General features: G+C 47.1%; 1 protein-coding gene across 5 annotated transcripts in view; it reads left to right on the top strand.

The window, feature by feature from the left end:
• Positions 1-14460, top strand: part of SMOC1 (SPARC related modular calcium binding 1) — a 206915-nt gene that overhangs the window by 34539 nt on the left and 157916 nt on the right. The window contains exon 1 of one of the 5 annotated variants that reach the window (XM_083167349.1): positions 11858-11932. The exons of 3 other annotated variants lie outside the window; for them this stretch is intronic. In XM_083167349.1, the coding sequence (XP_083023475.1) occupies positions 11930-11932 (3 nt within the window). In that variant the 5' untranslated portion in view covers positions 11858-11929. Of the gene's footprint in view, positions 1-11857; positions 11933-14460 lie in introns of those variants that run through there. One more of the 5 variants, XM_083167347.1, reaches the window with a different exon arrangement.

Raw genomic sequence — 14460 nt, forward strand, 5'->3', positions numbered from 1 at the left:
TGGAAAATATGATTTGCAGATGGACTGTACAAATAAGAAATATGCTTTATATATTTCTTTATATATTCAACTTCTATATTTTATTGCCTTTGCATATTATATTTATATAATATTAAAGCAGATCATTTATAACCTCCTCATATATCTCTTTATGGCAGAGATTTCAGTTTAGTCACCGTGTGAGGGGTTGGCATTTTAAATTGTATTTTTTTGTCCCCTTGTACTCGGCTGACCCTGACCTCATCAAAATAACACCTGCAAATGCAAAGACCGAAATGTTTCTGGTTGCCAGACATGTGGGGGAAAGGTTCAAACAGAAAAAAGGGCTTATCCCCCCCCCCTTTGCACACTTGTTTTGTGATGTCCAGCAATCCTCTCACCTCTGCGCCATAAATAACCCCCAACGATTTTAATTGCTTACATATTTGTTACTCTCAAGTCTCCACACAGGTTCTCCAGAGAGCACTTTGTGGCAGAATCCTGGAGTTGTGCAGCTGCGGTAACAAAGCTCTATGGGCCTTATTCTAGTTCACTCTTTCTGACAAAATACTTCTTAGATGGACAAAACCTTGTGCACTGCAGGGGGGCAGATGTAAAATGTGCAAAGAGAATTAGATTTCGGTGAGTTATTTTGTTTCTGTGCAGGGAAAATACGGGCTGCTTTATTTTTACACTGCAATATAGATCTCACTTTGAAGTAAAACCCCACCCAAATCTAATTCTGTCTGCGCAAGTAACATCTGCCCCACCTGCAGTGCACATGGTTTTGTCCATCTAAGAAGGATTTTATCAGAGTGAACTAGAATAAGGGCCTTTATGTCTCAGGTCAGTGTAGAGGTCATGCCGCCTCTAAAAGCTCCATCACTGGTCCAGTCCATGCTTCATATTCCTAACACAGGGGTAGATGTATTAAGCCTGGTAAAGTGGAGATAAAGTGGAAGGTGATAACGCACCAGCTAATCAACTCCCAACTGTCATTTTTCAAACACAGCTGATTGGCTGGTGCATTATCATCTTTCACTTTATTACCACTGTATCACTTTGCCATGCGTAATACATCTGCCCCATAGTCCTGTATGTCTCCTGTATACACTGGGTCAGATTTATTAAATGGGAACAATTTTTGTTCGTATAAGCGCTGCCTGTGTGTGTCGGTCTGGGGGGTGGCATTAGGCCGAGAGAAAAAGGAAGAAGATAAGAAATCAAATGATCTAATCGTGTGTCAAATAAGGAAATGAAGAACGGTTTAATCAAAACGCAAAATGTTTTGTATTTATTGAGGAAATATTGGATGGTTATGGTGTTAAAATTAGAGATGAGCGGGTTCGGATCCTAGAGATCCGAACCCCCACGAACTTACCTGATCCGAGGCCGGATCCAGGGAGTTCGATGGTCGTGCCATTTTTCTGAGTTCAAAACGAGGCTGGACGTCATCTTCCCGCTGTCGGATTCTCGCGAGACCTGGGGATATATAGTTCCCGGCGGTTGGCGCCATTTTCAAACAGGCTGGTGATTTCAGACAGCACGGATGTGTCCGTGGTGTCTGCTGTGCTGAGCTGCTGGGGAAACATGCTGGGGGGATGAAATGACTGCTGCAAGTGCACAGTATAAGTCCAGGGTGCACGCATGTGTGCTGCATCAGTCCAGGGTGCCCACATTTGTACTGTATCCATCCAGGGGTGCCCACATTTGTACTGTATAAATCCAGGGGTGCCCACATTTGTGCTGTATCAGTCCAGGGGTGCCCGCATGTGTACTGTATCCATCCAGGGGTGCCCACATGTGTGCTGTATCAGTCCAGGGGTGCCCACATGTGTGCTGTATCAGTCCAGGGGTGCCCGCATGTGTGCTGTATTTGTCCAGGGGTGCCCACATGTGTGCCGTATAATTCTATGGGTGCCCCCTTGTGTCCTGTAACAGTCCAGGGGTGCCCGCATGTGTGCCATATAATCCATGGGTGCCCCCATGTGTCCTGTATCAGTCCTGGGGTGCCCGCATGTGTGCCGTATAATTCCAGGGGTGCCCCATGTGTCCCATATCAGACCAGGGGAGCTGCCCTTTTTTTTAATGAAAATAAAAATAAGGTGTTTTTTATTTTTTTTACTGCAAGGGCTGTTAAATGCGCTGTAGTCCAGGGGTGAGCCAAGAGTGCTGTATAATTCATGGGGTGTTGCTAAGTAAGGTGTGCTGCTCTTTTTTATAATTAAAAGAATACAAATTTTTATTTTTACTGCAGGAATTTGTCTGCCGTATAATTCCATGCCTGCCGCCAAGTGTGCCGTAACAGTCCAGGGGTGCCGCCATCTGTGCCATATAATTCCATGTGTGCTGTATCAGGTCAGGGGTGCCACCATCTGTGCCGTATAATTCCTGGGGTAAGCCAAGTCTGCCGTATAATTCATGGGGTGCTGCCAAGTGTGCTGTATTAGTCCAGGGGTGATGCTAGGTGTGCCGTATCAGTCCAGGGGTGATGCTAAGTGTGCCATATCAGTCCAGGGGTGAGCCAAGTCTGTAAAATAATTCCTGGGGTGAGCCAAGTCTGCCGTATAATTTATGGGATGCTGCCAAGTGTGCTGTATCAGTCCAGGGGTGATGCTAGGTGTGCCGTATCAGACTAGGGGTGATGCTAAGCGTGCCATATCAGTCCAGGGGTGATGCTAGGTGTGCCGTATCAGACTAGGGGGAATGCTAAGTCACACACCCTGACGAAGCCCTCCGGTGAAACGATCGTTGGTGACCACTTCACATTAGACGCGGCTCTCCCGGCGTCTCCTGCAGCAGCCAGACTAGATGTCAGCAGCCACAGCTATATAACGGAGGTTAGCGGACAAGGTCTCAGTACCTGTGCCCCGCTCCAAACACCACGGGCAAACGGCATTTGACGAGATACTTTAAAGTATGGTAACACTTATAATTTTTTATTATGCATTATCTGTGCTGAGTTACCATTGATTACATATTTTACTTTCTCTGTTTATATCTGGGCAAGAGTATCCCCTGTATTTTCCCTCACACCACTCCACTGATTCTTACTGTCTACTACCAGCTGGATTTCCAAACAGGTGCCGCTCATCCTCCACCACTACAGCTTGTCTGCAAGTGGAGGACAGCAGCACACCTGAATGTGCTTTTTGAAAGCTGTGTCTATCTATCTTTCTTCAATTATTCGGACACACTCATCCACCATAGCCTGCAGCAACTTCCCTGCACTGGATCAAAATCCAACCAGGGGGTTTGCAGAACTACAGTGGACAGCAGTTGTTCATACCTCTCCGAAGACCCCTAAAATTTGCAAGTGCTCACCCACAATACCTATAAAGCCCATCACTGAAATTTCAAATGGAAGCTGGTAAACTGTGACATTTCTAACGATAATCTGTGAGGGTGACCTCCCTAACTTTCAATGGAAATCTGTCCACTTTTTACTATAGATATATAAAGTGAGGGGGCAGCACACCCAATACAGGACTAGTAGGAGATTTACCCTGTCTATCCCTCTAACCCCTTTGCTAATTGAGATTTCCCACAATACCTACAAAAGCCCACCTCTGCACAGTGGAAGCCAGCAGTGGTTTTAGGGTAGTTTCCGATATAATAGGGGCAGGGCCGGACTGGCCATCTGGCACTTCTGGCAAATGCCAGAAGGGCTGATGGCCTTGTGGGCTGATTTTGTGCAGCTAGATTTAGTTGCATCCAGAAACAACACTCTAAGCAAAACCCAGAGCCGCCAGCATCATATTAATAGCCGGCGCAGCCTGACCCACCACATACCGATGACGGGAACGGAGAGGACGCTGAGCGGGCACTGGCACCTGGGACTCCCCGGTCAGTAGCCGCACGTCCTGCTCCCGCAGCCACAGCTCTTATACTTGTTATCCCCCCGCCAGCCCCCTCCTCCTACCACCCGCAGCAGGAACTTTAGGAAAGAAGAGGAGAGCATCTGCTGCCCGATCCTTCAGCTAGGGGGATCTCTGCCCAGTGCCCCGACCAAGAAGCTCAGGAGGAGGGAGAGTGGGACCCCGCAACAACGGGCTGAGTGTGACCATGGCTGGCTTGTGACCTGTCTGTATAGTGGTGTGCGGGTTACACGGTGACTGAGCACAGGCACCCTGTATGTGAGCAGCCTCAGCCCCCAACACGCTGCACACCTGCGGGAGCCGGCACGCCTGTCACAGCTGATACATCCTTCTCCTCACTGCCATGGAAATGCTGCTAGACGCCGGCCCCGCAGTTCCCCGCCCTGGGTGTGGGCAACTTTGCCCGGCACCACCATCACCACCAACACGTAGCCGCGGCAATCGCAGCGGAGATGAAGGAGCGCAAGCTGAGCCTGGCGCAGAACAGCTTTGTGGAGCCGGCGCACATGGGCACCTTCAAGTTCAACCCGGGAGGAGGCTCAAATTGTGTAGCCTTATGTAATGGGCATTAAGGTATGTGTCATAATGTGTAATTGGCATTATGGCATGTGCCTTTATGTATATTATGGGTATTATGGTCAGGGCCGGCGCCACCACTAGGCAAGACTAGGCATTTGCCTAGGGCGCCGGCCACTGGAGGGCGGTACTGAACCGCAGAGGTACCATAGAGAGGGAGCAGGTGAGTATGTCATCCTCCTCCCTCTCCCCTTCCCGAACCCCATCCCACCCGTTAATTAACGCTGCCCCCTCCGCGCCGCCCGCTTCCTGCTCCCCGCTGGGGGGATTTCGGTGCGGCAGTATCGCCCGCACACACTCCCCCCCCCCCAGTGCCGTAACGCACCCGCCGAATCAACACCCCCCCCCACTATCGCCCGCACACACTCCCGCCTCCGTGCCATAATGCACCCGCCGAACCCCCCCGCAGTATCGTTCACCGGGCGGCATGGGGGGCTTTGCCTGGGGCGGGCGGGGGGCTTGCACCGGCCCTGATTATGGTTTGCTAAAATATGTAATGGGTATTACGGTGTGTAGTATAATGTGTAATACCACGCCCCTTTATGATGCCACGCCTTCTTTCCATTAGGCCACACCCCTTTTGAAGCTTCACAGGTGGGCCTGTGTGCTCAAAATGCCAGGGCCGATTTTTGGTCCCAGTCCAGCCCTGAATAGGGGTGAGGTGACTCTCCTGAAACTAACGGAACTCCCCACCACTGCGACAGGTATATAAAGTGTGTTTTGAAATTCTCTGAGCAGGGCATCAAAGGGAGACTACATACTATTACTTTCTCCCCTTTCCCCCTCTCCTTTACTCTATTCAAGACCCAGTAACAGATCTACTCATGGGACGTGCTGCTGCAGGTTAAAATACGATATATATTGATATATGTCATACTACATGTATATAAAAAAATTTATTTATATATTGAATGTCAAAAAAATCTCTTCACCAAGGGATATCTATCCTTAGTATAGCTGGAACTCCTGAAACCAGCCCATAGGCACTTCTAGTAGAATTATCTGTATTGTTGAAGTTACTTAGTAGCCATTATTTTCAGTATCTGCACTGTTGAAGTTACATAATAGCCAATACCACTGGTACTTTTGTAACCACTAGAAGCTAGTTACTTTGTGACAGTCTCAACATAGTCCAGACAAACAACAGTTTGTGTATTTATCACCAAAAAGTGTATCAATAGATAGTGCCTTCTATGTTCTGTGTTCTCTGTGTGTCTTGTATGTGTCAAATATACACAGCCCATGTGTATATGTTTGTCTAGTACCTATTTTACGTGATATTTTTAATAAAAGCAAATTTTTAGTACACTCAAATCTCCTATCTTATACTACTATTTCTACACTATCCCTTTCGATTGTAATACTAGCTTGAACTTCTTTCCATTACAAGGGGCGCCTCAAGGGCACTTTTGCGCTATGTTTCCTCCTTCCTACTTTTTTGAATCATAAATTGATCTTCCTTAAACCGAAATTACATTAATTAATCTATTCATAAAGAGTGCCCCACAAAAAGAGAGTCTTTTCCTTTTTTTTCTTCCAATATCCCCATTACTCTCAAGGGTGCACCTCCACCATAATCGAATTTCAGGAGAAGGAACTCCTCCTCATATTATACACACTGGTGGAATAACAACAATTCTTCTCAAATCCCTGTATATCTTACTACAAATTAGCCTTACCTGTGCACCGGTCAAAGCCCCAATCCCCCACACCCCTAAAAGGAATGCTAAGTGTGCCATATCAGTCCAGGGGTGATGCTAAATGTGCCGTATCAGTCCAGGGGTGATGCTAAGTGTGCCATATCAGTCCAGGGGTGATGCTAAATGTGCCGTATCAGTCCAGGGGTGATGCTAGGTGTGCCGTATCAGTCCAGGGGTGATGCTAAATGTGCCGTATCAGTCCAGGGGTGATGCTAAATGTGCCGTATCAGTCCAGGGGTGATGCTACCTGTGCCGTATCAGTCCAGGGGTAATTCTAGGCGTGCAGTATCAGCCTAGAGGGGATGCTAAGTGTGCCATATCAGTCTAGTGTTTGTGCCGCACACTTGTTTGGCTTATAGTTATCCAGCCAAAACCCATTAGAACCCAAAACCCGAAAAGTGGCCGGTGCACATCCCTAGTTAAAATTGGTAATGTGGAAGGGATCACTGGGGAATTGTATTCTCCAGTTAGTTACAATCTCTAACGGTGTTCTGTGGGTCTACCTATGTGACCTTGTGTGGTTTTCATTGGTGTTTAGATGCACCTTTTTGGGGTCCCCATTTGGGGGAATTTCCAATCAAGTGTCACCTGCAGGAGATTCCCAAATGGGGTTCGGATTATTCGGATTCAGATTTATTAAGCCTGGTGAAGTAATAACTTGGCAGGTGGCAACACACCAGCTAATCAGCTGCTAACTGTCAACCTACAGACTGGGTTTGAAAATGAAAGTTGGGGGCTGATTAGCTGGTGCGTTATCACCGGCCACTTTATCACTTCACAGGGCTTAATAAATATGCCCCTCTGCTTCACATAACTGTTATGTCTGTCTTCCATAGCATCACATAGGTGATATCTCAGCCATAATGTCTAGTGTGAACGATCTGCACGTCCCCGCCATCAGTAGCGATGTCTTCTGGTCGGCCCGGCTGTAGGGTCAATAAGAAGACATCGCTAGCCGAATGCAGCATGGCAACCCCCACTGCTCCGTCATCCATCTGCGAGTGTGTTTGCAGTGGGCAATGCAGGTATTACACTTGTATTGCCCATCACTTGATTATCATATTTCTGCCCCAGTGCTCAGTTACACCCTTTCAGTGTTTTCTGCCTTCATGTGTCAATGTCTATCTTGCTGTAGTTTCTGTAGCTCATTCCAGGCCCCCTGCGTGACGCACTCCTGCACCTCTCCTTCAGGATCTCCCATTGGGTACAATTTCATTCCTCTAAGTTGGATGCTTTTAGTCAAACTCTCTGGGGTGTATTCAATGCGGCTAAACGGCGGGGAAACAAGCGATCCTCTCTGTTTGACCCCCGCGCCGGCTTCTCGCATTATTCAACGCGCCGGTGAAATCGTCGCTGTCAGAGGACAGCAAGGATTCCACCAAACAGCAAAGCTCGCGGCTAATGCAGTCAGCCCAGTGCATTTAGCCGCAAGCTTCACTGATTCAGAGTGGCAGGGGGTCAGTAGTTGAATACGGACCCTGCAAGGTGTGACAGCGAGCAGGTAGCCCTGCTCGCTGTCACAGCTCGCAGAAAACATTGACCCCCCCCCGTAGGAAATTAAGAAGGGTTGTCGAAATAGTAAATTCCCAGCCGTTTTAAAACCACTGGATTTACCAAAAGATGAACCCGCTGCAAAAACCACTGTAAATGGACAACCTACTTTTTGACCAGTTCAGAATGGAACTGGCAGATTTATTGAGCCATGATTATGAAAACCACCGAAAACAAATTCTTGGAGAACCCACCAAAGAAAGCGGTATGGGCCATTGGGTTGACCCAATTTAGGTCGACAGGGCGTAGGTTGACTTGGCTAAGGCTGACCGGGTTGGAAGGTCGACACAAGCATTAGGTTGATAATGGCAAGGTCAACAGGTTGACATTAGTTTTACATGTTTTTTTTTTGTCCAGAATCTCAACATGGACACCGTCAATGTGCACCGTGCCCCCTCGCATGGCTCGCTGCGCCACACTATTTTATTCCCCCACCACACCCTAGTGGATGGTAGGGCATGAAATACCACCTGTCGGCACACGCCGGCTCCAAAATAAAAAACATGAAAAACTCATGCCGACTGTCGAGTTTCCCATTGTTGACCTTCCAACTCTATCGACCTTGGCAATGTTGACCTATTTCAGCTGTCGACCGAAGCCATGTCGACCTTCAGTGGAATGCATGTCGACCTATTGACTATATGCCAAAGAAAAGAGGTGGGCGGAACAGAGTTATCCGGCCAAACAACCAATGAGGAAACCATACACTAAAATGAGAACTCTCCTTTATGGATGAAACCTATAAACTGCAACCTTAACCCATTGAGTGCCAAGGGAATTTGTCAAAATAGGTGTGAAATTTGCCAAGCAAACCTTTTTTTTATTAACACTTTGATGGCCAAAGTTGCTGTGAGAGATCCTCACAATATCTGCTAAAAATGGCAGCGCCGCTCACAGCGACTGCTGGCTGATGAATAGACCTGGCTCTCAGCAACGTTGGCCCTCAAAGGGTTACTAATACTCTTGTGAAGGCATAAAATGCTATTAATATATGAGAAGATAACATTATTGTTTCATTTTATTAAGAGAGCAATTATTATGTGTTTGTTTGTTAAAGGGGCAATATTAATCCATTAGCAAATTGGTGCAAATACATGTATTTATGACAGAGCTGCACAATAATATGCTAAAAGATAGGGGAGGGGGGAATTTACTAAGATGGGAGTTGTATTTCAGATGGGATGTTGCTATGGGCAACCATTCGGATCCTGTCTATTATTTTCTAGAGGTTACTAAAAAAAAAACAAGAAGTAGATTCTGATTGGTTGCCTATAACAACAATGTGAAAAAGAATCAGAATCACTTTATTGGCCATGTATACTCTCGTATACTAGGAATTTTTTGTGGATACAGGGCAGCTTCAAGCAGGGTACAAGAGGGATAACAGGACATACATACATTGCATCAGTTGCGCATACAAAAGACAATTCACATGTTATGATTTGCAAGGTTAGATAGAGCAGTCAGGTGTTTAGATTAGCAGTATCTTAGAGTACATTGTTCAATAGCTGAATAGCTGTCGGGAAGAAGCTTTGTGCGGTTCTTGACGACTTGGCCGGGATGGACCTGAAGGGTCTACCTGATGGGAGAATATCAAACAAGTTATGGCCAGGGTGGAGTTTGTCCGCCATGATCTTCCCAGATCGCGTCTTGACCCTACTTAAGTATTGTTCCCTTACAGGGGGAGGTCTGTCCCAATAATCCTCTCTGCTGTCCTGACCACTCTTTGCAGGCTTCGTTTGTCAGATTCATTGGCCACTAAGAACTCCCAACTTAGTGAATTTCCCCCAGAAGGAGCTCATTCAGGGCGGGATGTATCAAAATATATCGCTGCCCATTGGACCAATGTTGATCACATATGTAGTAACATATGCGAACAACTGCAGTGACCTCCCTGGGCTCTCCTCACTTCCACCATGCCGGAAAGCAGAAGCAGGCTGTCCGTGGCGCCACGTCCTCCCCTCTGCAGCCGGAAGGACCTCTGGCTGCGTTGCTTCCTGGAGGAAGGTATGCCAGCGGGAAGGGGTTGGCGTCTGAGCGTGAGGGGGGGGGGTCAGTGGAGCAGCTTCTATAGCAGGGTTGCTACCCTCCCGGAATGGCTGGGAGGATCCCGAAAATCGGGTCCTCCTCCCGGCCCCCCGGAAAGGTAGGCAACCCTCCCGGATTCTGGGGGACCCCCACGCCACCCCCCGATTGCTCCATCTTCCCCCTGACCTCTGCATTTAAATGCCGCAATCCGTGGCTCTCAGAGGAGGGGCGGAGCTAAAATGTCCAAATTTGCGTCATTTTAGCCCCGCCCCATCCATGTAGATCCTTGAATTGGGTTATTTTACATCCTGGGAGCGGGGCTTAATGACGTCGCGCTCAAGTATGTAAATCATTCCTTCATTGTGAGATGATGATCTAATAATGTCCACCTACATTTGAGGCTATCTGCTTGCATTTGAAAGCATACTTTATCCAATATAATAAAACATGAGGACTATATATCGTCTCCATTCCAGAAAAAATGTGACACAGGTAAACTAAAGACCATTTACAATTATTTTCTATAGGGGCTAATTCAGATCCGTACGTTATGGGCCAAATTCGGCCCCATCCCCAATGTTCGGGGTTCGCACATGCGCGATCATGCACATGTACAGACCCGGGAGTGAGCCTCTTTGGCCAGTTTCACAATGGCCTGGCCATACGCCCTGGGAAGGGAGGGCAGGGGGCAGTAGCAAGGGAACACCCTGCCTGCTCGGGACGGATGGCTGACATCACATGACATCAGCACCTGCCCCGATATCGGCCGGAATAAAAGTCAGTCTAGATAGACTTTTATTAATGAAGGGGAGATAAATCATTCGATGGTCAGTGACCATCGGCCGCATGCGAGGGGATGTATACCTGCTGTAGTCCCTCCATCTAGGACAAGCATGACCAAACTATGGCCCTCCACCTGTTGTGAAACTACACAACCCATCATGCCTTGCCACAGTTTTGGTATTAGGGAATGCTAAATCTATGGCAAGGCATGCTGGGATGTGTAGTTTCACAACAGCTGGAGGGCCACAGGTTGGACATGCCTGATCTAGGTGATGCCTTATATTTGCAGCTAACACCCCCAAAAATAGGTGTTTTCAGGGAATAGCTGCAGATGTAACTTGATAAATGGGCCCCTTCATGTTATGTTACTATTTCACCCATAACATATAATCGCATATAACATATAACATATAACATATTAGCCCTTTATAACATAAAAATATAGCCTGTTAATGAACAGCCAGCATTGGGCCAAATAACACGCGTGTCACACCGCTACTCAGCTAGTCTGTGTCATTGGAACATCCGGCCCTTACATTCTAGAGTAGAACACATTACTGGGGCTGTGATTCGCTCTCTTTACACTGGATGAGAATATTATTATGTGAGCACGTCTTTTTTATTTGTTACATCCAAGTTCCTATGGGTTAAGAAAGATGTTTTAGCATGTAATCTACCCAATGGGCTCAATATAATGCAAGGTTGCCTACCTGACCCTCTCCATGAGGGAGAAAATGCTCTGTTCCTGGAGTTCCCTGGTCATGTATGATTGCCATCACCTGTAGTGAAACACCTTTATCTAGCTCCCCACAGGTGATGGCAATCATACATTACCAGGGAACTCCAGGAACAGCGCATTTCCTCCCTGAAGGAGAGGGTCAGGTAGGCAACCCTGGTATAATGGGGATAAATGGTTAATACTAATGCTGGCCACACATCAAACCAACTTTCCTCCAACCATACAACTGGTTGGTTGGATGGAATAAAAACCTGGTACTGGATAGGAGCAAATGTAATTTGTAATTAAGTCATTTGTTTCCCAAATCGGAAAATGGACAACAGCTGTCACTCAGACAATGTACTGTAGTTGGACCTATTTGATTTGAACAATTTCACTGAATGTTTTTGTCCATTCTCCTGAGTTTGTGAGCAAATTGCTTATTGCCATTTGCCCCCATACAGTCCAACCAAACAACTAGTTGGATGGTTGGTGGAAAGTTGGTCTAACGTGTGGCCAGCATAATCCTTGATTACACCTGAATCACATTGCAGCAGGTGTTTGATTACACAACATCATGCTTCACTTTGCCTCTGTCCTGGTTATGGAGACATATTCCTGCTGTGGTACCTGACAAATGGCCTTCAATATGGGCATGGCAATGGAATGTGGACTGATTTTATGTCTTACCCTGTAATACACTTGGTGGACTTCATATGGTAAGTGCCTTTCTTTTCTCCTGCAAAGTGTGTGTGACTGTGTGTATGTGTATGTAATGTTTTCATAACAAGCTGCACTCCAAACAGAAATATAATGCATAACACATAAGGTGCGTACACACGTACAGATTTTCTGTCTGATCTATTTAGTGGGAACAAAAACCTGGAAATGTATGGGAGCAAATGACAATCAAAACATTGTTCCCAAACACTTGAAAACAGACCGTGATCAGTCAGACAAATTGTTTAATCGTTCTGATATAACAAATTTATCAAATCATGTATTTTTTTTTTTTTCATTTGGGTGGAAATTTTTGATTGCCATATGCTCTAAACATCTTTTTGTGTTCATCCCTGAAGGAAAAAATGTAAATAATGGTTCCAAAGACATTTTGTGATCAATAAGCTCCCACGATTCAGCTGTTGGGACAGTAGCGCAATACCTTTACAACCGTACCATTTTGTTATCAATATCTACAATATGAAATATACAATATTAAATGCCACTGCCGTCTTTGTAAAATGAGTTCCGTTGAGCAATAGCAGACATACGTGTGAGCGCCGCTGTGGGCAAACGCTAGATAATAAAGAAATATTGTATAAATGAATGAATATTAGGTGGCTATTTATCAAAGGTTAGAGTGAGATAAAATTTTGGGCGAGAAAGAACGGTATCCGGACTGATCATAGACTCATGATAGACCGTCATATGGTCGACCGGGTCTAAAGGTCAACAGGGTTTAAAGGTCGATATGGTCAAAAAGTCGACATGCATTTTTCTTACTGATTTTTTATTTTTTTTAACCGACAGGTGGTATTTCATGCCCTACCATCCACTGGGAAATGGAGGGAGAATAAAATGGTGCCCGAAGCTTGGCGAGCGCAGCGGTACACTTAGACAGTGTCCATGTTGACCTATGTTGACATAGACACCCTAAAAACATAAGAAAATCATGTTGACCTTTTAACCATGTCGACCTGTTTGATGTCAACGTCATTTACCATGGCAACGTCTTTTACCATGGCGACGTCTTTTACCAACTTCCAATTGATTTAGTTGATTAGTCTGTGACCCAGGTCCTTTTGCTCTTCAGGCGTTCTAGCGTTTTCCATGAGAATCCGATGCGCCAACCTGACAGCTCAGCGGCCATGTTTACACTTGACCTCACAGCAAACCTAACGTCAATTAATGATGTAAAGTGAGGATTCGTCACTTGTCATCAAATTCTAGTGAAGTGTTCGGAACCTCTTTATCTTTGTCACATTACTGAGACGTGACTGTCACTAATACAATGGTAACCTGCTGATGTAAAGCTAACCGCTCCAAGGGTGGTATATAGGAAAGCTCAGAGAGAGATAAAATTGTGAGTGATAAAGTACCAACCAATCACATCCTGTAATTCAGCTTGAAATGTACGACAGAAGCTGATTGGCTTTATGTCTCATAATTGAATCTCTGTCTGAGCTTTGATGAATACCACCCTAACACCTCTAAAGTCCATACACTAGGGGATTTTGCCCAGCGTGTTTGGACAGAGATGATAGGGAGAATCGCTCGGGCTGAAAATCGCTCACTGCATGCGCACAGCAGGACGCTATGGAGAGCCGTCCTCCCCGTAACTCATCTGCTGGTAATACCAGCAGATAAGTGACGAGGCCAGTGATGCGGGAGCGCGTAACCGCTCTCATCACTGCCCTATGGGGGCATGACCCAGAGGCTCTGTGAGCCTCTAGCCATGCCCCCAGCCTGCGGGAATAGACGCTGTGCGCATGCGCACAGCGTTTATTCCCCGCTGCTTAGCATCTGACGGGGGGGACTCCCAACAGCCCCCACACACCGCGGGACACTGCCGCCCGCAGGTGGGACAGCCCCTGACTATCGGGACTGTCCTGATAAAATCGGGACTGTTGGGAGGTATGCGTACACACTGGGCGGCTTTTGAGCTGAAATGGCAAAACTGATCTGCTTTCGGCTCAAAATCACCCAGTGTGTACATACCTCCCAACTCCCCGAAAAGGGGGCGTGGCCTCGAGAAAAGGGGCGTGGCCTCACGGGGTGACACGAACTCCGGCCACGCCCCCGTTTTCGCCGCTCGTCGGCGCTGAATAGATGCTGTGCGCATGCGCACAGCGTCTATTCTCGGCAAGCTGGGGGGGCTCCCAACTGTCCCCCCCACCGCGGGACAATGGCGGCCCCGGGCGGGACGCGGGAACGTCCCCGAATATCGGGACGTTCCCGCGGAAATCGTGACAGTTGGGAGGTATGAGTGTGTATGGGCCTTAACATGCAAGCAAACATTGGCATTTTTATAGAGGCTAGATGGGGTACATTTTAAGGGGCCAATGCTAGCAATGCTAGATTGATGTGTCATTGCAGGAGGGCAGGGGGCTGGAGGACAAGGGGCACTTTGAATGCAGCGGGGCGGGCCACCGACATCACAGATGTGGGCGGGCACGGCGACAACATCACTAATGTGGGCGGGCTCACCCGCTGACGTCACCAGTGTGAACGGGCTAGTCCGCCGGGG

This window comes from Crinia signifera, chromosome 12 (genome assembly GCF_055691185.1).
Source record: "Crinia signifera chromosome 12, ASM5569118v1, whole genome shotgun sequence".
Taxonomy (NCBI): domain Eukaryota; kingdom Metazoa; phylum Chordata; class Amphibia; order Anura; family Myobatrachidae; genus Crinia; species Crinia signifera.